Source organism: Sturnira hondurensis, unplaced genomic scaffold, assembly GCF_014824575.4.
Source record: "Sturnira hondurensis isolate 20B ecotype Veracruz unplaced genomic scaffold, ASM1482457v3 Scaffold0018728, whole genome shotgun sequence".
NCBI classification, from domain to species: Eukaryota; Metazoa; Chordata; class Mammalia; order Chiroptera; family Phyllostomidae; genus Sturnira; species Sturnira hondurensis.
In genome coordinates, this window is record NW_028091359.1 from 4,729,490 (window position 1) to 4,757,334 (window position 27,845).

General features: G+C 39.7%; 1 protein-coding gene and 1 pseudogene across 4 annotated transcripts in view; one reads left to right on the forward strand and one right to left on the reverse strand.

Moving 5' to 3' along the window:
- Positions 1-27,845, reverse strand: part of KANSL1 (KAT8 regulatory NSL complex subunit 1) — a 159,949-nt gene that overhangs the window by 109,041 nt on the left and 23,063 nt on the right. For 2 of the 4 annotated variants that reach the window (XM_037070019.1, XM_037070015.1), the window contains exons 1-2: positions 23,381-23,470; positions 4,183-5,554 (exon numbers count right to left, since the gene is read on the reverse strand). In XM_037070019.1, coding sequence (XP_036925914.1) covers positions 4,183-5,471 — 1,289 coding nt within the window. In that variant the 5' untranslated portion in view covers positions 5,472-5,554; positions 23,381-23,470. Of the gene's footprint in view, positions 1-4,182; positions 5,555-23,380; positions 23,471-27,845 lie in introns of those variants that run through there. The other 2 variants (XM_037070017.1, XM_037070018.1) reach the window with 1 other exon arrangement.
- Positions 26,831-27,616, forward strand: LOC119003565 (60S ribosomal protein L27-like; annotated as a pseudogene).

Sequence of the window (27,845 nt, forward strand, 5' to 3'; positions counted from 1 at the left end):
ATAGCAGAACAAAAACTCTTAGAAAAGAGGCCAACTATAAACCGTGGAAGTGCACGCACAAGAATCACTCAAGAGTTGTATTACATACATATGAGATAAATAAATGCTTCTTTTCTACTTCTACAATTAAGAATTAAACATTAAGCCCTGGCTGGTGTGGCTCAGTGGACTGAGCTGCAAAGCAAGAGTCAATGGTTTGATTCCCCCTTAGGTCCCATGCCTGGGTTGCAGACTAAGTTCCTCAGTAGGGGCGGGCGAGAGGCAACCATACATTGATGTTTCTTTCCCTTTCTCCCTCCCTTCCCCTCTCTAAAAATAAATTTAAAAAATCATTTTTAAAGAATTAAACACTAAGCTATTTATTGAAACACAGCTTTCTTGTTAGTCCTTTGATCAAGGAGATGATGCCTAAATTCCTGCTCCTCCCAGTGATCTTCTACAATGATATAGGTCAAACCCAATATAGAGCAGAATTTTCAAACTAGTAGTTACATGTACCAAGACAGGAAGATATATACAACATTTTAGGAAGATTTCCCCAAAAGAGCTTAAAATAGAAAGGTTTGATGGTGTTAAACTAAACGTAAAATCAGATAACCAAAAATATTAATCAAGAAAAAGGGCCTTTTCTAACATGTGATTATCTAGTGATACAGAATTTACTAACCATAAAGTATAATACAATATAACAATTTGCCAAAAACTCAACAACATGTAAACACTGATCATTCTGCTACTGCTACTGCTACCATGTGCCTGGGACTTAAAATGGATCACTATTCTTCTTCTTGGAGATAAAAAAAGAAAAAACGTAAGTGAGTTATTAGTAAAGGCTTGTAATTGTCACAGCACAATCCACTTATAATTCAAGCAACATCATTTCAAAACAATTAATTTCAACAGTCACCTGTACTGAGTATTTTCATCAAGACTGCCTAGACAAAATCTAGCTACTTTATCTCTGGCATAAGTATTTCAGCAAAGGAGTGAAATTTTAAACAGACAGGCTACTGGAAGGGGAGAACAAGTTGAAACTCACCAGCTTGGTCAATCTAATGGAGAGTTTAACTACGTATTCTAGCACTCAAGAATTATAAATTGGTTACAATATTTGGGAGGGACTACTAAATCACAAGGATAAGACTTCTTGGCACCCAAAGAACAACTTCTCCTTTTTTAATCAAAGCAGTACTTCCACTCTCACTGTCTGGCCAACTGCTGAAAAACCTTTAAAATACTCAGAAAGTCAACAAACACCTAGCTAAATACTTGTGTTAGGAGTCAATCTGGTGACTTTGCTCAAAAAGATCTTTGAAGTACCAGTGCTGCTTTATTGGTGCTTCCAATTTAAATTCAATTACATAAAAATGTGCAAAAGTATATTTACTTCACAATGCCCCTAGGTGCCCCAATTTTTCTTACTTTAATACAAGGTGATGCAAGTTAATTCAACTAGTTGACTTAACTGTAAGAGGATTCGACTGATCCCTAAAATGACCTGTGAGCTGTCCTTACACTTCACACCCTTCCAATCAACAAACCATTATGTTAGAAGAATGCCCAGAACTAAGTACTGAGTGAATGGACTAAAGAGCTCTTTTCAAATCACTAGATTACCCCATGGAATAAGAAAAATTCTCTCAATTATTTTAATTTCACTGGATTGGAACAACCACCCACATTACCAAAACTTAAACTTTCTTCAATACCATGTATCCTGAAAACAGTAAGCTTCTAGATTTTTTCCCTCAAATACACAAAACTAATACATGAAACTTAAAATGCTTCAACTACAATATTTGTTATATGAAATTACTCTAAAACAAAATATTCAATGTTAACCAAGATTTTTTAAAGCAATGGTTTATACCAAGTCAGCAGGGATAACACCAAAAATATTGGCAAGCTGATATAAACTACTAATCCATTTAAGAAAAAATGACTATTACAGCAATAGCAAGCCTCTGAAGTATTATCTGCTTTATTTAGATCTCAATAAAGAAGTGGACTTTTGCCCTGGCTGGTGTAGCTCAGTGGATTGAGCACAGGCCTGTGAAGCAGGGAGGTGTCACCGGTTCGGTTCCCAGTCAGGGCACATGCCTGGGTTGCAGGCCAGGTCCCCAGAAGGGGACACATGAAGGGCAACCACATATTGATGTTTCGCTCCTACTCTTTCTCCTTCCCTTACCCTCTCTCTAAAAATAAATAAATAAAATATTTTTTTAAAAAGTGGACTTTTGAGTTCAGTAAGCTAACAAATGGTAATGGAACTACATCTACAAGGAAGATATTCAACAAAATTATCCAGTCTTTTCCCCTCAATACATAAATATAAACCAAAATTTCATATTCAGACACAGTGTTATCCAGGTAGATAATATAAACAAAATTGAGGGGGAAAATTTACTTATGCTTAAAAGTATAGCTGCCTCAATTAAGTCTCCGGTGAAAACCTTAGTCACCTTTTTACTACAGGTAAGGAAAAACCAATTATTCCAACCACCTATTTCAGCCTTCCCTAGTAATCCAGGCTTTACAAAATCCCTACCTGAAGAAGAAATGAAAGAGGATCTGCTAGTCAAGACTCCAGCTCTTTTCCAAATAATCATGTTTCCCTCTCTCATAAGTCTAACACTTGTAAATAGATAAAATGTAGACTGATTTATCTTTAAAGAAATATATTTATACTGTCCTTCCTTATTTATCCATAAGAAGCTGAATGCAGGATGAGTGAAGAATATGAGTAAGACCTTCTGGCTCCAGGACACCAACTGAGTACCACCCAAAGCTTACATTTCCCTCAAGGCAATGGATTTGGAAAAACTAGTAAGAATTTATCCCAAATAGGTGAATACATTTAACTGAGCTGAGAGAGAATAAAGTCCAAATCTAATAAAGATGGGCTCTTATTTAGGCAGAGAATCAAGTTGTAAAAATGTGAATTGTGCTTAGAGGCAACCTATAAAATACTCATAAGCATTTTCTGATTAGTCTTTTTTTTTTTTAAATAATGCTTGCAGCGCGCGCGCGCGCTCGCGCTCTCTCTCTCTCTCTCTCTCTCTCTCGCACCTGAAAGTAAGATGGCAAGGGGAGTTCATTTAGTGGTTCTTCTTTGGAATGAAACAAACCTGTTTCCATTGAAGGAATTCTGGTGGATTTATTGAGAGGTAGTGGTTTTTCTCCAGAACCAAGATCCCCAGGAAACATTAAGTACAATTACATTACTGATAATGCCATATGCACTTTAAATTTGGGACAGGGAACTACCTGCAGCTGTAAGATGTTTTTCAGCACAAGGACCCTGGCTGAGGGGCATATGAAGGCTGAAACCACTGGAGTGTATGCAGCCTGCTGAGGTGGGTCAGCCTGGAGGAAAGGGTGTTGTCTTTTTCTATTTCTCATGAAAGCTACTTAGGGAGTCAAGCCCATTTCTTTCTTTCTTTTTTATAAAATATTTAACTTTTTAGAGAGAAGGGAATGGAGGAAGAAGGTGGGAGAGAAACATCAATGTGAGGGAGAGAAACATCAAATGGTTGCCTCTCATACACACCCTGCCAGGAGATCTGAACCTGTAACCCAGGCATGTGCCCTCATGTGAAATCCAGCTAGAGAACTTTCACTTGGAGGACAACACCCAACCAATGCCCAACTGACCCACACCAGTCGGGGCTGTTTTGATTTTTTAAATGTTAAGGAAATCTCACGCAAGGACTGTGTACATTAAGCTGACTCAATTAAACCAATTATAAACTTCAGTGGAGTTTATAAGCTATTATAAACTTATAATATAAACTTCTAGTCAACTAAACTTTTGTCCCTAGAAACAACAAACTGAAGTCAAGTCATAGAACTTACAAAAATAGCCTACATACATCTTCAAAAAAATCTATTCACTTTAAGCATGGGTACAGTTTTACAAATAGAATTTTTTCTTAATAAATGAGATTTTAAAAGGAAATTAGCAGCTTTTAGCCTACAACAACACAACACTATGTCAGAAATATCTTTCATTTCTTCACTAACATATATGCACCAACCTAACTAGTATCACAGAAAAGACAAATGGCACCTAGGTACCTAATATACAAAGAATCCCATTCTCCCCACGGTGGGATTTTACCAAGACTTTCTCCCTCTTCCTGACATTTCTCAACAAGGACATTATGCATGGATTCTACTCACAGGGATACATGGTGCTGCTCTGGATCAGCTCTGGTCAGTTCTTCTTCTTCAATATCAGACTCTCCTCCTGAACTACTGTCAGTGACATCTGAATCAAATGCGTGTTCACTGCACCTCAAGTTGGCTATACCACTAGCTGTAAATCTCTCCAATTCTTCTGAAATTGAATCGCTTTTCAGGAAGTTGCTAAGTCCCTCTGAAGTGGTGGTCTCACTGGCAGCTTTTCTCAATGCAGCTTCAGCCTTTCGAGTCAGCATCAATTGGCTTCGGGGCCTCAAGGATTCCAAGTTTGGCAGTTTGCTTAAAGTTTTCTCTAAAAATCCACCCAGCTGATGCTGTATATGCCTTTCCACCTGCTTGGCTTGCACAACCTGTAAGCGCTTCTGCAACCTGCGAGCACGGTTCTCAATATCAGCCTGCCGCCGCAGTAAAGCTGTTATCCTTGTGTCAGAATCTAAAGCACTGAAAAGAATGGAAGACAGGGGAGACTTTTTACCCTCTAACTTGACACCCCCCAAGTTAGAACTGGAGTCCGTGACAGGAGATAACCTACTGCTTCCTTGAAGTGCCGGCTGTTCCATGGAATTTACAGAAGATTTGTTTACAGTGCTATTATTGCTAAATATAGTTGTGTGTTCTACATCAAGGCTTCTATGTGGAAGAGTGCAATTGGTCATACCCCCCTTCAAGTCCCCAGATTCAGATGCCACTGCTTCACCCCCCTGAGGAGAAGATGAAGAAAGAGTTCGTTTTCCCCCATTGAGGGGACTGGAATTGTCATGATCAGAATGTGTTGAACTTTTAGTCAATTTCTTAGCCAACCCATTTACAGGTGCTTGTGGCAGAGCTGTCTGACCACTTGTATTCATGGTTCTAATATTTTCTAAGGAGAACTCCAAAACTGGCTGTCTCCCCAACAGCTCAGCTCGGAGTTCATAGGACTGAGATAAGAAAGGGTGAGATTTAAGGACTGTTTGCTTGCTGAAGACACCTTGCAATTTCAATGACTCCTTCGAGGAAACAGGTGTTACATCGGAGCAGAGATATGACGCCACCAGTGGTTGCAGCTTTCCCAAGTCTTCCTTAGTAGAATTATTTCGGAAGTCTAGACTGGGGTCCTCTGCAGCAATGGCTTTTCTTTTGGTTCCGTTGGCAGCAATAAGGATGTTGGCGTTGCCGTTATTTTCGGCACTGCCAGGGGACAAAGTGGAGGATGGGGGAGCCAGTTTGAACCGGATATGGTGTGCTTCAGCTGCTGCGTCAGTGAGAGCGGGCGCCATCGCAGCCATTCAGCACAGAGAGACAGGAAGTCCAGCCTCTCCCGGTGCCGAGGCCAGCTCGACGGCCCCTTACTGCCTCCCCAGAGAACAGACTAGAAGAGAAAGAAGAAAAGGAAGTTAGAAATACAAACACATTAGGAAACAACACATGTTTTTAATACAAATGCTACTTGAGGCTGTAATCCAAACTCTGCCTCCAGGCATTCTGGAGACCTGAATATCTTGCACAAGGGGAAGGGTGTGCGCAGGCATGCAAGCATGCACACCCTCCTGTACAAGAGAAAGAAACCCACCCTTCTTTTTTATCACTTGTTACCACAGACTGAAAGTAGCTAAAACAGAAGTTTCATTCTGAGAGAACCACAGATTGTTAAAGTCAAATCACCTGCATTTTTAAAAAAATCTCTTTAAACTTCTTAAAATTAGGGGATTTAAAGTAAGTGCAGCAAACTAAACACCTAGCAATTAAACAGAAAATAATTAATAAGGAACTCTCCGTCTCTACTAAAAATGAAAGTCTGTATTCCAAATAGGTCTGTGCATTTTTCTTGCCAAAGAACCTAGCATTCTGCAGTTTCTAATTTCTCTGCAAGACAGATCATACTACAAGTTTATCTGTACTGTCACACTGTAACTAATTTTCTTTCACTGTCCTCTCTCTTTTGAATTATAGCCACCTCTCAAATTAATTACTCAAGGTGTCTCTTCCCCTTACCCCAAAACTTCTTTAGAGAGTAGTATAAATAGCTGCCTTTACATACTTCTCTAATCTGGCTCCTACTGCTCTGGCACGTCACCAATAATCTCATTATTAAATCCCAATAGTCAAGTCTCAGTCCCCATTCTATTTGACTTCTCTGAAGCATTAATGACCAATCCATTCTTGAAATTCTCCTTTCTTGATGTCCTTGATACCGAGGTTCTTTCTTCTGCCCTCTTCTCTCTCAACTTACTTCCCTGGCAACAACCACTAGTATGTATGGTGAAGCCTCCTCTAACAATCAGAAAAACTTGCTGAGCTGTACTGTAATAAACATTCCCACCTCTACGTTCCTCAAGTCCCTGAAAACCAAAATTCACTTTCCTCTTAAAAAATACGTACTCCTCGCCCAGTTTTATTATCTCTGATAATGACAGTACCTTCATTTAGTAAACTAATCTAACAATCTCAGTTATTTGCAGCTTCTTCATCCTCTTGAGATGAAGAGCAAAAGGAAATCTATGTAAAGAACTAAGCCAACTGTTTTTAAAAGTGTGGTCTATGAACTTCTTGGGAATTCAAAGACCACTACAGGGGTCCACAAGATCAAAGCTATCTTCACAGTAATACTAAAAATTATTTTCCTTTTTTTTCTTCACTGAGTTGTTATCTGCAATGAGGGTATAAAAATAAGGCTGAGCAAAACTGCTGGTCCCTTAGCACAAATAAAGGCAGAGGTACCAAAGTACACAGTGATTGGTTGTTCTTTGTATTCTGTATTCACTTAGTTTTTAAAAAGTCAGATCCACTTAACAATGTCCTTAATGAAGTTACAAATTTTATTAAATCTCTACTCTTATGTTTTTAAATATTCTGTGTGATGAAATGGAACGTATACATAAAGCACTCCACTGCCTTAAGAAGTCTGAGAAAAGGCACTTGTATAACTGCAATGCAAGCTGAACTAGAAGTTTTTCTCATCTAGCACTATTTTTACTCAGCAGAACAACTAACAAACTAAGGTTATTTAAACTTATGTACTTAGCAGACATTTTCTTGAAAATAAACAAAGTGAACCTGTCACTTCAAGAAAAACCACTGACAATGTATGTTTATTGCATATTATAAAATCTGAGTTTTCAAGCCAAAATAAGTATTTCGAAAACTTGTACCCACCATCATAAACTTGAACATTTTCCCATTACTTTAAAAAAGTTATTTCTGATTAAATACATTACTACTAATATTAACAATGTGGATTTTTTGATACCATATAATGAAATATGTCAACATTCGGAAGATCTGTATAACTCTGGAGATGACCAAATGACCAATCCATGTGAAAAACTCATATACAGGTATAAAAAGTACAAGACAGACCAATGAATTTTAATCTAACAGAGCAATTTTCAATCTTTTTCATCTCATGGCACATATACATTAATTACTAAAATTCTGAAGCACACAAAAAATGTATTTTTTGCTAATCTGACAAAAAATGACATAATGTTAATTCTTTCACGCTGGACAGCTATTGCTGCTGGCTGTTGTCAAATTTTTATTTGACAACCTAAAGGAAAAGAGGTCAGGGCCCCTGACTAAACAAACAGTCAGAATTGCATGTTTTAAAACTTCTTGCACCACACCAGCGTGCCACAGGACACCTGTTGAAAATCACTGGTCCAAGAGTACAAAAAGTTCATTGATATGGTTTTAGATTCCACATTGTAACTAACCTTGATGAAACTAGTACTTGTAAAGTTTGGGTGTAATTTCAAAGGACAGCCACACTTATCTGAAACAACTATTGAAATATTCCTCTTTTCCAACTATGTTATCTATGTGAAACCAGTTTTTTTTTAAAGATTTTATTATGTTTTTAGAGACGGGAAAGGAGGGAGGAAAAGAGAATAGAAACATCAATATGTGGTTGCCTCTTACACACTTTCCACTGGGGACCTGGCTGGCAACCCGGCATATTCCCTAGACTAGAACTCAAACCAGCAAGCCTTTGATTCACAGGCTGGCACTCAACCACTGAGCCACACCAGCCAGGGCCAGATTTTCTCTATATACAATAAAAACATGCCACAAGAGAATGAATGCAAAAGCATAAATGAGAACCCAGGTGTTTTCTATTAAATGAGACATTGGAAAGATTTGCAAAAATGCAAAACAATGCCATTCACTAAATTTTTTTGTTTTGTGTTAAAAAAGTTATTTTTCATAATATGTAGGTTTGTTTTTAAATGAGTTAGTAAATATTTTTAAAAATATCTCAAGGTTTCTAATATATTGCTAATTCCCCACAAAAAGCTCTTTGAGATCGTCTCAGTATGTTCTAAGAGTGCAAAAGGGCCTTGAGACCAAAAAATTTGTGAACTGCTGAACTAAAGCAACCTCTTACCTCCTTAAAAAAAATAAAAAAGAAGAAAACTTCCAATTTGGCCAAACTTTTTTATGTTTAGGCCCTTATAGGAGTACACTAAGGTTTTTTACACTATGACAATTCAAATCACTAATATCAAAATATTTAAATATTCAAATCACTAATATCAAAATATTTTTCTCACCTTTAACAGGAATCTAAACAACAAAACAAATAAGCAAGCAAAATATGACCAATGACACTCAAATACGGAACAGGATGACAGGGGCCAGAGAGGAGAGAATCATAGGGGAAAAGGGGAGGGACTCACATGAATAAGTATAAAGGACACATGGACAATAATTAAGATGGGGGGAGGAAATGGGAGGGAGGTGGGGAGCACTGGGTGGGGCAGGGCAGGGAATATAAAACAGAAAACTGTACTTGAATAAGAATTAAATAAAAAAATATTTAAGCGATTGTGATAACATTTATACAAATACCAATATTCTTACAGGTTCAAGTTTGTCTACTGCTCTATATAACTGTCAAGTTTCTCATTCTAATAGTGTATTTTAATGAACTTCCTGTGAAATAACTAAAACTCCTGGAGCTTACAAGTTTTTCTTTTTAAGATTTTATTTATTTACCTTTAGAGGGGAAGAGAAAGAAGAGGGAGAGAAATATCAATGTATGGTTGCCTCTCATGCATCCCCTGCTGGGAACTGGCCTGCAACCCAGGCATGTGCCCTGACTGGAAATCAAACCACGGTTGTTTGGTTCGCAGGTCCACGCTCAATCCACTGAGCTACACCAGCCAGGGCTACAAGTTTTATCCTTATCGACTTTCTGGCATATGGCAGCCTATGTAACACAAACTGTTCTATGTCTACTTTTTCTAATTCTAGTTTTATTTTATTTTAAAGATTTTACTTATTTATTTCTAGAGAGGGGAAGGGAGGGAGAAAGAGGAAAGAAACATCAGTGTGTGGTTGCGTCTCCCACGCCCCCAACTGGGGACCTGGCCAGAAACCCAGGCATGTGCCCTGACAGGGAACTGACTCCGTGACCCTTTGGTTCACAGGCTGGCACTCAATCCACTGAGCCACAACCAGCCGGGGCTATTTCTGATTTTAAAGTTAGTATTAAATCCTAATAGATTATAAATGGCTGCACTATAGACCAACAGACGAACCAATGCAAAACGTGTTGAGTTAGTTTTACAGTATACAAAACATGTTCTCCCATAAGCACAAATCCCTATCACATCTTTCCCATCAATTCAATCTCCTCTTCTGAGTTGGTATCAACACACAGTTGATACTAGCAATGCAAAGATAACATTATCAGTGCCAGATGAATAATACAACACGTGAGAAAAGTTGTTGTAGCCTGCTATTCAAGAAGCACTATAGAGTAAGGCTTAGCAATGACAGGAAACAACCTCCCTCTGGGGACCCAAGCAAGGACACAGATATTAAACAGCTTAAACAAAACTTACTCAGTAAAAATCCAGGCTCACTCAGCACACATAAAAGTGGGTCATAATTAATATCACACCACAGAAGTACTTAAAGCAATAAATATCCCATTGTTATTTTAGAATTATTCAATTCTTAACATTCACAACTTAAAGAAGTCTGTTGCCTCAAATCCTACCTTTCAAGATTTCTCTGACCATGTGAAAGTACATCTGTGAACTAGATATTAATCACACATCTCAAAGGTGAGAGTTTGTTTTGTCTACACATTCCAGAGCTCTTTGGTCTCAATATCCCCATGAAACGCACTGCAAGGAGTAGTTACTAAAACAATCACCTAAATAAGTAGAGGAAGGGGCAAAAGCAGCCTCTTCAGAAGGAATTCCATTCCTAAACCTAGAAAAAAATCTATCTTTCTTTCTACACCAAAATAATACTATTGTTAGGAAAAAATAGAAATCTACAACCCTCTTCTTTAACTGACTTGAAATGCTCAGCTGAGATTCCATATTACCCTCAAAGGCATTCACAGATAAGGACAGCAGTTCAAGAGTCACATCATGACCCCACCCTCATTTAAAGTATTTTAACTATTCTGGTTCTGTCCACTTCCTCATCTATGAATGACAAAGCCTACTTTACAAAGTTTCTGTGATGATTAAATGAGATACTTTCAATTACTTAGTCTAGTGCCAGACACAAACACCCATTATTTGCACTATAATGTAACCTATAGAATAAAAACAAATTTTAAAAATATTCTGAGACTTCTTATTGCATAGAAAAAATATAAAGCAAGTATAATTGCCATAAATCATCTCTAAGCTTAAGAATTTTTAAAACATTTTGCTATATATCTAGATTTACTTTTCTTTTAATATTTCATGATGTTGCTTATGATTTTTAAAAAAGCAAACCAAAACTAAATAAGTTAAATTACTAAATATCCATTTAGTGGAATACTATGCAACTACAAAAAACACAAAGCTGTATTTATTGACATGAAAACATCCCTGCTTAGCCCTGGCTGGTGTCGCTCAGTGGATTGAGCCTGGGCCTGTGAACCACACGATCACGGTTTGATCCCCAGTCAGGGCACATGCCTGGGTTGCAGGCCAGTTCACAGCAGGGGACACATGAGAGACAACCATACATTGATATTTCTCTCTCTCTCTCCTTCCCTTCCCCTTTAAAGATAAATAAATAAAATCTTAGAAAAAAATCCCTGCTTCACTGCTAAAAAACAAAAAATTTAGGGTATTATTGTACAGAACAAGGACTATGAGCTCATGTTTGTTTAAAAAGTTAGGTGATAAGATTCTTCTCTCTTTTGTCTTTTAGCTTATGTAGTCTTCACCATAAACATTTATTATTTATTTATATGTATAATAAAAAAGGAAGAAAAAGAAAATAATGCAAATTCTTAAAGAGTCAAAATATCTACCCTGGCTGGTGTGGATCAGTGGATTGAGCACCATCCTGCAAACGGAAGGCTCACCAGTTCAATTCCCAGCCAGGGTACACACACACCTGGGTTGCAGGCCAGGACCCCAATTGGGGGCATGTGGGAGACAACTGATCCATGTATCTCTCTCACACATTGATGTTTCTCTCCCTCTCTTTCTCTCTCCCTTCCCCCTCTCTGAAACTCAATAAATAAATAAAATCTTTTTAAAAAGTAAAAAAAATCTGAGAAAAGTAAAATGTCACAGTAATTTCCCTAAAATTTAACATACCCAGCAAAATGTTGATTAAAACAATGATTCCCATCCCACTTGAATCCCAAATGCTTTACTCTCCAACAATTTAAAGCAAATTGTTAAACCTAAAGCAGTTTTTACAAACTGTCAAACTTAAGCAGTTTTACAAAAATAGCACAACAGCTCATAATATATCACCTTCTCCCCAAGAATACAAAGCATTAAAAGCTACAATTAGCTTATTAATCCTCATAACAACCTAGGCAGTCAGTTTCAGACTGGGATTATAATTTCCAATTTACTGGTGGGGATAAGCAATAAAGTCATATTGTACACTCAAAATAAGAAACCTAATATACCCCAATTTTTAGTTCATCTAATAATCTACAATCTGACAAATGCAGATGAAGCTAATGTACCTGCTGTCACTGACATAAATTAAGATTCTTCAGTAAACTTAAACAGACAAAAGAAAGGACCTATCTGCTATACAAAATTGGATGACGTTTTATGTTTCTCAGATTTTTTTACTTTTTAAAAAGTAATGGTTTCCCTGTCAGTTCCAAGGAAGTATTTTGGGAACAGAAAAAATGTCAGATAGGTTCAGCAGCCAAACACATTTGGGAAAAACTTCCCTGATGGAGATCCACAATGTACTTCCCTCATCATACTAAATATGCAAATGTTTGCCTTTACCAAACTTCTTTAACAAACTAACACTTTTCCCCCATTTACACTTTATTATCGTGCAGAACTGTTCTGAGAGATAGAAGATGAAATAAAGTTCAAGTGTGTGACTTCTAGGCTTCCTTCTTGTACTTATGATTCTATTATTCTAAACTGCAGTGTAGGTTCAAGGACAAATTTCCAACCAACACATGTAGGACTCCAAAAGCAAAAACATATCCCTAGGGCAGAGTTTCTCAACCTCAGCACTATTGACATCCTGTGCTGAATAATTTTCTGTTGTAGGGAGAGGTAGGTCTCTCTTGTGCGTTGTAGGAGGTTTAGCAGCATCTTGGTCTCCACCCACTAGATACACAGCACCCTCCCACAAATTATGACAACCAAAAATGTCTCCAGATGTGTCAAATGTCCCATAGAGGGTAAAAAATCACACCTCTCAAATGAGAAATATTGCTTAGAGATACAGACTCTGTATCTATCTTTATGTCTGTCTATCTACATATAAAGATATAGTCTTACAGACACAAAGATATATTCTTTCTAGAAAGCAACAGCTGACTGCGTCAAATACTACAAGTCAGAACTCCACGCCTACAAATGAAAAGTATGCCTTATTTCTCATTAGTTCCCAAGACAGGACCCCCAAATACACAAGAATAAACTGGCAGCATCCACCTTGTAAAAATGTTGATAAGCTGCAGAAACCCTCCTCCAAGGGGGAGGGTTTGGCCATTTAGCTGCCCAATCACCACATTCTTTCACTGAAAACAGAAGCAAGAAATCAGATGGGGAAGAAAAGTTCGCCCAAAACGTGGCTTCTACTAACCTCTTTCCCCATTACTTCATTACTCTGCACAAGGGAAAGAAAGAGAAGAAGGAAGGATGGTTGGGGAAGTGTCACGAAATTGTCAAATGTCAGCTGAAATTTGGAAATTAACTGAACTTTCATGTAAAGGCTAGGACAAGAGAATGGTAAATGGCATTCTAATGAGAGGAAATGGCACAGGAAAAGGCAAGGCTGTAGGAAACCATAGGATATCCTGAAGGTTAAAAGAAATGATCAATTTGATGGAAATATAAGTATAAGTTAATGGAGGAAGCAGTACAGAAAAAGGTGGAAAGGCAGTTTAAAGCCAGATCATTAATGGACAACCTTAAATAGCCAACCTTTACTCAGAATGGCAGCAGAATGTCATTAAAGGTTTTTCAAATGGGGAATAACAAACCAGAACTGTGCTTTAGAAAGACCAGCTTGGTGAGATGGATTAAAATAAAAAGGCAAAGGAAAATGCAAGGAAGAAGCTACTGCAACAATCCACACAGGATGCAACAAGAACCTCAACTAAAATGATCACCAGAGTAGTATGTTCGAAGTCTTCTCCAAGCTTAAATCCAGAAATTGGAAGACACTAAAGTTTGCAGAAGCACCAAATAAGTGATACAAACATTAATTTAAAGGCTCTTAAGGACAGGAGATAGGCTCTCTTTTCCTTCACAACTTCATCTTCATGATGAAATCTAAGTTGTGGTACATCCTTTTTATTCTTAACACGACCAACCCAAATTCAGGCAGGGTTCTTCTCATCAGCTGACACCTAAATCATAGCTGCTTCCTGCTGATGTCCTCCAATCCATTCCACACCTTTTTATCACCTTGCTTCTCTACTGTAAAATACCTTCCAGTGCCTTTTCCACAAGTAAAAATTTTCCAAGATGAAACTTCAAATGTATTAAGAGCAACTGTGTCAGGTGGCATGGACCTAGAACTCACCCCCATATTCCAAACTCCACAATTTTGCTTTGGCTGCTGCTTCTACGTGGAAGGCCCTTCTATCATTTAGGCCCAATGCTTTATTAATTGTTCAATATATAACATCTCCACAGAAACTTTTCCATACTACTCAGATTCACACTTTCTTCCTGCTTAAATTGCACAATGCATTTCCAGTCTCCATCACTCAATTCAAATGATCTGAATGGTCCCTAATTGTCAATTCGTTAATTCTATTTCCAAAATAGGCAGTGTTCCTCAGCATCTTTCTCTTGCAGGCTCACTAACTTTACCTACAGCTTGGTACATAGTAAGCTTTTAAGCACTTACTAACTGGACTAATCAAAACACATTTGGTGAGGTAGGCCTTCAAATTTAAGTATGATTTTGCCAAACAGAGAAAAATGAGGAAACTCTGACAGAGCAACTGACAATCAAAATAATGGGAAAAGATTTGGGAGATGATCCACAGAACAATTTTCATGAGCCACACAGTGTATGTATGGCTTTTCAAGAAAAGAGAAAAAGAAAGCAGCTAGGTAGTGATTTGTGATCAAGTACTGAAAGTTACATTATGGGACACAGTGGAGTATTTTTTACATGGAACCAATTGTAGATATGCTTTGAAATACAACAAGAGGAGGCATAATTTTTGTTATAAACAAACAAATAACGTTCACCAACCCACTCTCTAACACTTTCCTATACCAACAGGACTTCTTAACCAAAAAAGGTTTATAATTACCAAAGGAATCAAGGCTCTGAATGGAGGTTATTATTATGATTGCTGTTCTTTAACATTAACTGACCTCTTCCTGTGTCAGTCCTGTGCTTTTTAGATGTGCTCACTTCCCTTCACAATAACACTGTAAGACAAGTAAAGTATTCTTATTCTCACTTTATAGATGAAGAAACTTGACATTCGGAAGTTGTGATGAGCCCAAGACTACACAATTCCTAAGTTGAAGAAAGCAGGATTCCAATTAATTTCCCAAATTCTAAAGTGCACACTTTTAAAGCCATTACGCTAAGGCTAGGTTAAAATTGAAAGGGCCTTAACTGCTAGACACTAGATTTCAAATTTTAGTCTTCAGAGGAAAGTTGACTTGGGAATACTAACTGATTATCTCCAAGAAACATTTTATTAAAATGCCTACAACATTAAAGCACCACACTAGGTGTCTACAGTGATGAAAAAGACAAGTAAAGACAGACACTACTATGTCATCAGAGAATCCTTATTAAGGGACCCTTGCACAAGGTGAGAGTGGGTGTCATTACAGAAGGCTTCCCAGAGGGAACAATATCTGAGTTGAAACCTAAAGAACATGTATAGTCTAGCCTCCACCATACTGCTACTTCAAGAATCCCATATCCAAAACCCATTCCGTGGCCCCCAACACCAAATCCAAAACCCATTCCTGCCCCTCAACATTCCCTATGGGAATGAATCCTTACCCCCATCACTCAGGTACCATCTATCATAGACATGTCATTTAAATATATACTAATACCAGACATAAATAACAGGCAGACTACAGGAGTTCATGGCTAACATGGAGACACTAAAAATTGTTTCATTACTGCAAACGTAAGAAAATAGAAAACAGGTGTGAAGGAAAACCCAGATGATAAACCACTGTTTTGCCTGAAGAGGTCAAGGAAGGGTTCTAGGAAGAGATGACATTCTGACTAAATTTTGAAGGCTGACTAGGGAGAGTTCAAAATAGGCAGAACGATAGGCACTTTTATTCCATCCTTAATGCCACTGTCTTAGTTCAGAACCTCATTATGCACTACAGCAATCCAAGCAGTAATAATCTCCCAACTGTTCTTTATTCCTGTCTCATCAAGCCTTCAACCTAGCATCCACTACCAAAATGATTATTAGAAAAAAAGGATGAAAAGAGGGCAGGAAGGAGGGAACATAAGTCTGACCAAGCTGTACTCCTACTTAAAATCCTTCAGTGACACTAGTAAAGGATGAATCCAAACTCCCCACACAGCATATCTACCCCCCCCTTTTTTTTTACACTCAGCCTCATCTCCAAACTGTCCCCAATCCAAACTTCCTGAATCATATTTATAGCTCTAGGCTTTTCCATGCCCTCTTTCTTCTCCAAGATCACATGCTATTATTTCAAGTATTCCCCATTCATTCCAAGTTGAGCTAGGGGGTCTCTCTAGGATTTTTTACCTGCACGCACCCCCCTGGCATGCTAGACAACACCTTATAATGAAATGTAAACTCCCAATTTTGTTTTTCTCTTCCTCCCCTAGACTACTTCTCTAAAAGGGGGTTATGGTTTGTGTTATCTTTATCCCATACATGTAGCAGTGTACCTGACAGACAGTGGACCAATATAGGCTACTTAACATTCTATGTTGAGTGCATCACCTGGTGATCCATTATTAAGTTAAAGTGGATGTCTGATCATAAAGTGATAATGACCTAACAAGAAGCAGGCACCAACTGAATCTAGGACAGACTTCAACTACCTCAAGTCCCAGTCACTTACATTGCCAAGCACCTGCAATCAGACTGGCAAACTTTTTAACTGTACCTTTTAAACTATTAAATTTGGTAACCTAAGCCCTTTGAAGACAAAATCTATCAAAAATTTAAATGCAATTACCGAAGCTTTTACCCAGTAACTGCACTTCTAGGAACCTATCCAAAAGAAATATTCTCGTAGATCCATAAAGATGTATACACAATTCTTTCAACTGCAATACACACACAAAAAAACCACCCTACACTTAAAGACACACTAGATTACTCAGCTATTTAAAAAGAAAACTATATTTTGATGTGAAAAACCTCTGATATTACAGCTAAATGGGGAAAAAAGATCAAGCCACATAAGCATAATCCTATTTGTTTAAAAACATTAAAAAAATTGAAGGATGACTGCCTATCAAAATATTTATTTGTGTTTATCCTCTATCCAGCCACTGAATTCAAATTCCTTCCCAGTTGAGCTCACAAAAAGACAAAGAGGGGAAAAAATGTACCTTTTAATCTCACATCTTTCTAACAAACTCTAACAATACAAGTGTTTGAACAATCCTAAAATTGAAGACCTCTTGAAGGGTCCAAACAGTTCAAAAGCAAAACAGGTTATTCTTGGCAGGGATCCTTGACCAAATTCCAGGGATCTCACTGAAGCCTACCATATCCCTTTAGAGTACTGAATTAAGGACAAAATTAATTTTTCCAATGCCAGGGAAGCGTTAAATATTAATACTAAGATCCTTCCTGCATTCCATAGGGAGGCCAAAGGGAAAACTAGGAGGTAAGCAGTAAACCAGCTAACTGCAAAAACAGCTGCCCAATTTTTTTTGGTATGTGCTTAAGATCTTCAAAATCCTCAGTTCTTCATGAGGATGTATGAACAATTTAATAAAATTTTCCCAACAGTTCAACTTATCAAACTAGTATTTCTACAAAACCTCTACACTAGCAAATATCAAAAATTAAACTAATTAGCTTTTCACCTCTATCCCTTCACACCTTCTACTGGAGGTGCTAATAAACAGTCATTAAGGCCAAATAACAAGCAGCAAAAACGAGCCTGGATATCAGTTTTTAGCAATTTCTCATTTAATGTTCTAACAATAAAATTGTTATTTATCTTTTATATTCCCCAACACTTCCCCTCCAACTGAGATTAATCAGGTCTGACCTTCAACTAAGCTGACCCTTTTAAAAAAAGAAATTAAAAAGCGAGGGACTCCATTAAGTTTGATGTCACTCAAGCAACTTTTTCCAAACAAGGGTGGAATCTGCTATACTTAAAATTCAGAGTGAGATCTCATTTGGGATTCCTGGTTCAAGTAACAAGAACCAGAGTTTTTGATAACATTTAGATAAAACCGCACTGAATTTACCTCCACCGTACATTTCCTGATTCTCAAAAACTTGAGGAAGAAATTAATTTTTTTTAAATATTAAAACTAGGGGGAAAAGGCAAGTTTACAGTCAACAATAAAATATATATAACTGAATAATTCCCTAGTAAGGTTAGGGCATTCAAATGTTAAAATTTTATGGGGCTAGCCCTTGCTCAGCTGATTGGAGCATCCACAATACACTAAAAGGTTGTGGGTTCGTTCCCCAGGGGCACGTACAGGAAGCAACCAATCCAGGTTTCTATCTCTTTTCTTTCTCTCTCTCCAAAAATCAATTTTAAAAAATCCTCAGGTGAGGATTAAAAAAACTTTTTTTATTATAGAACTAGTTAAAATCTTGGAAAAGCAAGGCCTGCAGAAAGTAACATTTATTAAGCAGCTGTTATATATTCCAGACCTGCTACCCAACGGAAAGACAATTTCAAAGGTCTCCACCTTCAGAGCCTCCTGGCATTAAGGTTTAAAACCTTCATATATAAATCTTTAAGTTTTCCTTTTAAACTACCCAAGCTTGTTTGCTTTTCATTCATAAATGTGAGCTGTATTTTCCACTTTGAAGTCGGTTTCTTCATGTCCTGCATTTTAGCTTTACCTTTACTCTAATAAATACAAGAAAAAGCTCAACACATAAAGAAAAAGATTTTACCCTGGCTGGTGTGGCACAGTGGTTGAGTGCCAGCCTGTGAATCAAAGGGTCACCAGTTCATTCCTAGCACATGCCTGGGTTGTGGGGTCAGGTCCCCAGTGGGGAGGTGGCGGGGGGCAACCCAAGAGAGGCAACCACACATTGATGTTTCTTCTCTCCCTCTTTCTCTCTCCTGTCCCCTCTCTAAAAAAAAATAAAATCCTTTTTTTTTTTTTTTAAGATTTTATTTATTTGTTTTTAGAGGGGAAGGGAAGGAGAGAGGGAGAGAAATATCAATGTACGGTTGCCTCCGCCGGGGACACACAATGTATCGTGTATCCCCTGCCAGGAACTGGCCTGCAACCCAAGCACGTGCCCTCACTGGGAATCAAACTGTGATCCTCTGGGTCGCAGGCCCGCGCTCAATCCACCAGCCAGGGTAAAAAAAATAAAATCTTTAAAAATAAAGAAAAATATCTCAATTTCAGTCCTGGTCGGAGTCCAGGCTTTTTTGATAAATTACACCTATTGGCTTATTTTCTCCTATACATTTTTCCCTACATCCTAAAGGACAGGCATATTGCATAACACAACCAACTGATAACTGAATAATTAATAGTGACCCTCCCAACTGGCCTTTTCCTGTGACTCACAAATGTCCCTACAATCTGCAAGTAACCCCAAAGACACAACTGACCTCCTACCTCTTCTAGTGACCTTCAAATGTTGGTGACCTCTAGCACGGTGGGGTATTTGTCTTTTTCAATTCACATTGTCTTTCATAACCATTACTGTGGTTTCACCAGGTTTTGATCTCACATTTTAGAGAATGGGAAGTACTGTGAAAGAGTCTTGTTTTGGGTTATGAATTATTACAGTTTGGCAAGAATATCTGTACAAAACTTTTAGTATGCCCAGAGGCTAACGTGCAATTTATTAGAACAGAAACTGTAATTTAAACGTACATCTTCAGAAGCCACATAAGACCAGTCTTTTTTTTTTAAGATTTTATTTATTTATCTTTAGAGGGTAAAGGAAGGAGGGAAGGAGAGAAATACCAATGTATGGTTGCTTCTCGTGATTCCCCTGCTGGGAACTGGCCTGCAACCCAGGCATGTGCCCTGACTGGGAATCGAACCTCGATCATCTGGTTCGCATGCCTGGGCTCAATCCACTGAGCTACACCAGCCAGGGCTGAAAAACCAGTCTTGACAGAGATTTCCAAAAAATAAAAGTCCTACTTTAGGTAAAAGACATGGTTCAGATATTCTGTGCATTGAAACAGCAGGCAGGCCAGGTGTTTGGGATTTTTGAGACACCTGCACTGGACTTCTTTACAAAGTGATCAAGTAAAAGGCACTAATGTAAAAGAAGATTCCTGAAACCTAGAACAGTCTAACCAATCAAGGCAGAAACTTACTTAAAGTAAGGCAAAGAAAAGGTGCTTTTGAACCTCTAAAAACCACTCAATAATAAAATTTGCTCTGAGGCAACCAACTGAAGACTACACATTTTGTATGCATGATTCCCTCCTTTTCAAACTCAAAGGAATGGAGAGATCCCTGGGTGGGGGGAAGAATCAATTAATTTAAAAAGACTCTCCAGCGAAAGGAAGTCACTTAAATTTGTCTTAATGGCCTCAGGAAGAAAAAAAACCCTATCAAGCCCCCCAAGCAAGCAGATAAAATATAAAAGGAATAAGCATTACTCTTTAAACACAGGATTTTCAATGACTATTGTTTAGAAAATACAACATGGATTAGTATGATGTTTTCACAACATTTCAAAACGGTTTCTAATATGACAAGATAACTAAGCTTTATTCACAAAAGTTCCTAACTAGAACCATTCAAACACCAAAATATCTTCTTAAACCAACAACATCAACCACATGGTCCTATATTTACAGGTTATATGAGTCAGGTTATAGCAGCAACACAAACCTAAAACTTGTTTTCACTTATACAATTGAAATCTGTGGCTATTCAATAAAACTCAGAGGATGTAGGTTACAGTGTAGCACTACTAGAGATGGAAGAGTATTGGCGATGTTTGAGGAAGAAAAAAAGTGGACAACAGTTATTTTCTTCTCACCTTAATAAAAGTTAAAAACTAAACTAAGGCTTACTCACTCTCTAGCTTCCAAAATTTTCCTCAACATGATAATGATAACCCACCTAATAATTAAAGAATGCTCTGAAGATTTAGCCATAGAACTAATATGTGTAGGCAAGAAAATCAGACAAAAGGTTAACATCTGACTTTGGTAAAGCACAAAAGTCAATTACTAATGTTCTGAATGAGGCTTTCAGGAAAAAAGCAGGAACACCTCAATACTTCACTTCATCAGTCATACATGTAGGATCAAAAACCCCACCCACCTCAAGATTCCATGAATATTTAATTGATTACTCTTAACTGTCTACAGTCACAAATCAAAAATACTTATCTCACATATATTTCAATGATGCAGTCATCAGAGACCCAAGCATAACACAGGTGTTAAGAATCTTTGTCACATCTAATGTCTTTCTCCAACTAGTGCACACTTGAGAAATAAAGTTAACCACCTCCAATCAACAGATCACTAACAAATACATCAACTACTCTAAAGGTCTAAAGAATCGAATACTTTGTTGGAGAAACCTCACGGAAATTGAAATCAGAATTCCATGACCAAAATCAGAAATATAGATCAGCTCTCCCACAATTATAATACATATTTTAAATTCCCAAAGGATGAGCATTTTTACCTTGCCTTATTTTTAGAACTACACATCACACTGCACATATCACATGACATGATGTAACTGTTAGGAAAGAAAATGACCCAAACCATTGAAAATATACATAGTAAGACAAGAATGAATGCATTTTTTAAATCCCTACATTTCATATTTACTTTAAAAAGTTTCTTAAACCACAGCATTTTTTAAAATTATAAGTGGCTAGTATCCTGTGCAGAAAAACAGCAATAAGCTTAGTATTTTATAAAGCAGGAATTCACCCAATTATTAGGAAAACTGGTATGAAAAAACAGATAAGTGAACATTCATTTCAACCGACAGGATTAAAAACAAAATTTCTCCTGATCAAAAGCACAACAGAAATGTAATAAAATACCTCTAGATAAAATACAATTATTACTCAAAAGTACTTACTGCTGTTAGGAGATAAAAAATAGTTCTAACTGACAAACGTGCAGAAAATTGAAAACTTCTAAATTGGTCAGACAATATGTTAGAAACGGAACCAAGTATAGCCTGTGGAAGGGGGAGGGGAAAACACACCCACTTAAACCTTTATAAATAGTGGCACTTTAAATGACCCCAAAAGTAGGAAAAATAGAAACTATACTATTCTGACATGAAAAACATATTCCGAGGCACTACTTTTCCATTCTTGAAAGTGCTTTAGACACGAAGTTCAGTAACAATCTATAACTATATCATGATTATGCAAGGCAAAGATTATGTAATTTTATCGTTTTTCACAAATGTTCTCTAACTCTAAAACTAAAACAACTAAAACGTTTTCCTCACTCCAAAGGGGAAAGGGTAGGTTCTTCTGGACATTTTAAAAATATACACACACCCCAAAACAAACAAAAAACCCCCACAATGATTGCTAACCACGTGACAAAGGAGATGGCAACACCGGGATTGTGAATGGAGGGGAGGGAGGCGAGGCAGGACTAAGGAGATCTCTCGGAACTTTGGGGACCTTGGGATTCGCGTCTCCCGACCCTTAGATACCAAACTCTAGCCCTACGAGTTGTACTGTTAATGTTCTCAAGTACAATTTTATTAATAGGTCACGAAAAGTGCACCAGTGACCTCTAGAATAAAGGGGAAAAACGGAGGAGGAGGAAAGAGCAATTTAAAGTGGCGCCATCATGTCACTCCTTCTCCCCTAAGGCAATCCAATAAGCAGTAGTTAGGTAACGTGTTTCTCAAAAATACCACACTGGGAAAATGGAAAACAAAAGGATTTTTAAGTAAAACATGAGGCTACTGTTCATCGTATGGAAGGACAACCAAAACTATATGCTGAGAATCAAAAGACCGTCAGCCGGAAAACAGGCCCCCCAAACTCACTTAAAAGCAAATAAATGCCTCTTCCTCTTTAGTTAAAAAAAAAAAAAAACACGTCCGCCTGAGGGAAACCAGATCTGAAAACGTAAGTGACCTCAATTTACAGGCAACAAAAATAAATGAAACAAATAACCATCTAACTAAACAATCAAGAGTTCTGATATACACCGAGAAACATGCAAGATGTGTGTTTCGAGCAGTGAAAGGCCTTTTGCAGCCAAGAAGTTCAAGGCGAGAGCCAGAGTTTGTTTTTGTTTTTTTTTTTTTAACGGGAATAAATCGTGTTCTTAAGGCCTCATTTTTAAATAGAACGCCAAAGGAAAAGCTGGCGAACGAGGCGGCAGCTGGTGGGGAAGGGCCCCCGCACACCCCCGCCCTTGGGGCGACTCCCAGCCCCAGACCCGCAGCGGGGAAGCCCGGAGAGGCCATTTAAAGTTCCGGGGATTTTTCCTGCCCTGCCCTGCCTTTCCAGTTACAACTAACAAAGAGAGGGAGAAATGGGAGCCACAGGGAGAGCGAGGAGAAGGAGAAAGGGCAGCGGGAGGAGGTGGAGGAAAGGAGCAGCAGCAGCAGCACCTACCACGTGATGGAGGAGCGTAGCCCGGGCGGATTCAGCCCCACAAAATGGGCGCAGTTTGCAAACAGCCCCCGGCCTGGGCGCCCAGGGCCGACGGCGGGCGGGGGCGCGCGGTGGCGGCTCCGGCCCGGGCCCCCCGCTCTCCTCCCCCCCGGCGCCCGGAGCCGCCCTGACTTTCCGGGCGGGGGGGCGAGGCGGAGGGGGAGGGGAAGGCGGCGGGGAGCGGCCGCTTTTTCTTCTCTTTTGGGCCCTTTCTCCGGCCTTCCTCGGCTCCGGCGGGGCCTGGGCACGGCCGGCGACCGCAGCCCGGCGGGGAGGACGGGCGGGCGGGGGCAGAGAGTGAAGCCGCCCCCCCCCGCCCCGCACAAACAAGCGCCGCCGTCTGCAGCCCGAACCCGCACCCCAGCCGCCACCCCCAGACGTCTGTTCCTGGCCGGGGAGCGCGCTCCGGCCGTCCCCCGCGCCGCGGCGGCGAGACGAGTCGGCTTCGCTACGGTGCTCGGTTCTCCCGCCGGTTCGGTGAGCGGTGGCGGCGGTGGCGGCGGCACTGGGAAAATGGCGGCCGAGCTCCTTTTCCCTCCCCCCCTTTAATCTGAAGCGGAGGGAGAATGGAGCGAGCGAGCGAGCGGGCGAGCGCCGGGGACACGGGGAGGAGGGACAGCAGCGCCTCCGCCGGCTGCGGCTGCGGCGGCGAAGGGCCGCTCCGCCCCGGCGTGCCGCCAGGGGGCGCCCGTCGCACCGCCCCCACGGGCCGCCAGGAGGCGCGGCCGCAGTCGCCGCCGCCGCCTCAGTCATGGCTCCTCGTCGCGGCCGCAGTTGCTGTACCTCCATCTGTGGAGGCCGCGGCGCAGGGCCCCAGCTGCGCCCACACGTGTGGCGGTGGCGGCGGCGGCACTCGGCACTGCAGCAGGCGGGAGCGAGCCCCTGCTTCGGCTGAGGTGAGGCTAACCTGAGGCACTGACGCCGTCACGTTCCCTCTGCGCTGGGGCTGGTGGGGCCGCGCGCCGGCTTTGAGGGGCAAGGTGGGCAGGAGCGGCGGAGCGAGAGGACGTGAACGAGGAACTGTTTGCACTGTGTAGTAATGACTGTAGGCTAATGCAGACGTTGCCACCCTATTCCAGGGCTAACGTACGCTGAATCGGGTAGGAAGCTCTTGGCCAGTGAAGCGCTTCCTGTCGCCCTTTGTCCTAGCAGCCTGCCTCCCCACACTGCAGCACGCCTCGGCACTAGCCCCAGCGCCGCGCACCGCAGCCGCCAGGGTAAAAAAGAAAAAAAAAAAAACTCGCACGTCGTCACTGCGCAGGCGCGGGCCACGGCCCGCGCCGGGCTAGCCCGTGCGGGAAAAGCTGGGAGCAAGAGGGGAAGTGATGGTCCACCAGCCGGGCTCGCTGGGAACTGTAGTTTTCGTTAAGAAGCATGCGTTGTTTTGGGTGTCATGGCTTGGCAGATCCGCCAAAACAGGCATTACACAATGAGTATTTATATTTCCTGTCACCACCAAAAGGAAGTTTACTGCTATGTACTAAAAGTTTGATAAAGAACTTCACAGAGAAACCCAAATCTCAAGAAAAAGCAAACTTTCCACCTTCCTACCATTGGTCTAAGTGGCGCTGTATCATTTCTCATGACCAGTCTGTCAGTATTTTATTCATGTCCCAAAACAAGGTCTTAAAATAATAGAAACGTTTCTAGATTAAAAAAAATAAAATCAGTAATACAATGCAAAGTGTGACATTTACACAAATTATATTACATCATCCTTAAAGATAAAGTTGCCAAAAGATGAATTAAGTGCTTTAAGATTTAAAAAACAAACCCTCTAGGATTCATCAAAGTATTATTTTAAATGGCTGAATAAAAAATGTTTACAACAATGCAATCATCGAATTCAACAGATGAGGAGAGTATGTTCTACTACCAAACATGAAGATGAGAAATGCTCGATACTGTTTTGTGGCTTACCAGAACCAATATCCGGTGGTATGCCTCACTTCTGCTAGTCAGAAAAACAGCTTTGGTCCTCCCACAAAGTTATACTAACTCACAGCTCCTATAGCATCTGCACGTATATTTTCATGAGTTTCCATTTGTATTCTTGAAATCATTCTCTCATAGTCGTTGTTCTCAAATATCAAAAGCAACCAATTAAGAAAGTCGCCAAGTCAGATTACACAAAGAATAAACTAATATATATAAACATATTTGTATACACATCCAAAGATCCTACTCTTGGCTTTTTAATGTATAATCCTGGGGAAGAATATTTAGTTGATTAAAAAATGTACACAAATATGTCTCCACATAAAAGTAACTCCACGAAGTGTAGCATAAGGGTGTTAAACATACAATTCAAGGACCAATAGATGGCGAACTAGAGCCCTAATCTGAGGCTTCTGAAATCCAAGTGAGCAGAATGAAAAACACCAAATAAGGCAAAGTCCTTTGCAATGTATACTTAAATATGTTCAAACACACCCACCACAAAATAATCTTACTATTGCTTTAACCTTTAAAACTCAACTGCTAGATTTAACTAGGTCCCCAAATAGCCAAGGTTATAAAATACATTTTTTCAATGGATTTCCTTTCGAAGGCAAGAGGTGGAAATGCTCTTCAAAATATGCATTTTAAGAAAAAATTCTAACCTTTCCATTCTCTCATTGCTTAGCTCAAGAGTCAGGAGATCACAGTGTTTATGGCACATAAATCTGTCAATCTCTTTTTCACCCAAATCAGATGTCTTTCCAGTTAGGCACCAATTTTTACAAATAAGAACATTCAAAGATGAGCTACTACAAACACAAAAATCTTAGGGAGAGAAATACATTTTCTTAAAATTTTCCCCAGAAACACAATGGATATCAAAACTGATTAAAAACACACATTATATAATACTCGATTTTCAAATCACTATTGGAACAAACATTTGTGATTGACTCTCCCATATCCTCTATCCTAATGGACTAATTTTAACCCATTCTTCTTTGCCTATGATTGGGAATGGGCATGGAACCCAACCCCAGCCAATAACACATGAATGGAAGCCCACTGGAAGATCTCCAAGAAATAATTGAGAAAAATTATTCCACCCTAAAGATAAGGAAGATGCATTCCTTCTTCCTCCAATAGTACTAAACATGACACCTCAAACCACTAGTTACTATATAGCAAGCCTGAAGATGCCACCAATATAACAAGGTGAACAAGTTGGCAAAAACCTTGGTCTTTGCCCTGGCTGGTGTGAGTTAAGTGGATTGATTGAGTGCAGGACTGTGAACAGGGCTCATGCCTGCCTGCCTGCCTTGTGGGCCAGGTCCCCCAGTAGGGGGCGTGTGAGAGGCAACCAAACTTTGATGTTTCCTTCCCTCCCTTACCTCCCTAAAATAATAAAATCTTAAAAAAAAACCCACTTATTTTACATAACATTATTTTTTCCTGAGGGAGGCCCTTCCTTCCTATATACAACTCTGTACTGATCCATGTCTTGATCTGTGTTCTTTCTGCCCAGAAAAAGAGGACCATCCCTCCTCATTCATTCCTCTCCTGCAATCCCCCTCCAACTTATTTTCCCTTCAAGATATGTTCCACCACACAACCATTATCACCTACTTACTTCACTTAACAGCCTTGGCTGGGTAGCCCGACTGGTTACAGCATTGCCCAATATGCCAAGGTGGCAGGTTCAATCTCCCATCAGAGCACACACAAGAATCAACCAACATGGTTCTTTCCTTTCTGCTGTAGGCCCCAGTGGCTGCTGTCAAATGGGCAAGTTTATGAAACCCAGGAAGGTGGTTGCTGGTCCTGGCTGGACACTACTCTGGACACAGAGTGGTCATCGTGAAGAACATTGATGATGGTACATCAGACCGCCCCTATAGCAATGCTCAGTGGCTGGAATTGACCACTGTCCCTGCAAAATGACAGCTGCCATGGACAAGAAGGAAACTGCCCAGAGGTCTAAGATCAAGTCTTTTGTGAAAATTTGTAACTACATTCACCTCATGCCCACAAGATACTCTGGATATCCCCTTGGACAAAACTGTCATCAACAAGGACATCTTCAGAGACCCTGCTCTGAAACACAAGGCCCGATGGGAGGCTAAGGTAAAGTTCAGAGAGCAGTACAAGACTGGCAAGAACAAACGGTTCTTCAGAAGCTGTGGTTTTAGATCTTTTTTTGTTTCAGTCATTAAAAAACACAAAACAAGCCCTGGCTGGTATAGCTCAGTGGATTGAGCGCAGGCTGTGAACTAAAGAGTAACCAGTTTGATTCCCAGTCAGGGCACATGCCTGGGTTGTGGGCCAGGTCCCCAGTGGGGGCCACGTGAGAGGCAACCACACATTGATGTTTCTCTCCCTTTCTCCCTCCCTTCCCCTCTGTCTAAAAATAAATAAATAAAATCTAAAAAAAAAAAACAATCAATGCATAAATAAGGGTAACAACAAATCGATGTTTTTCTTTCTC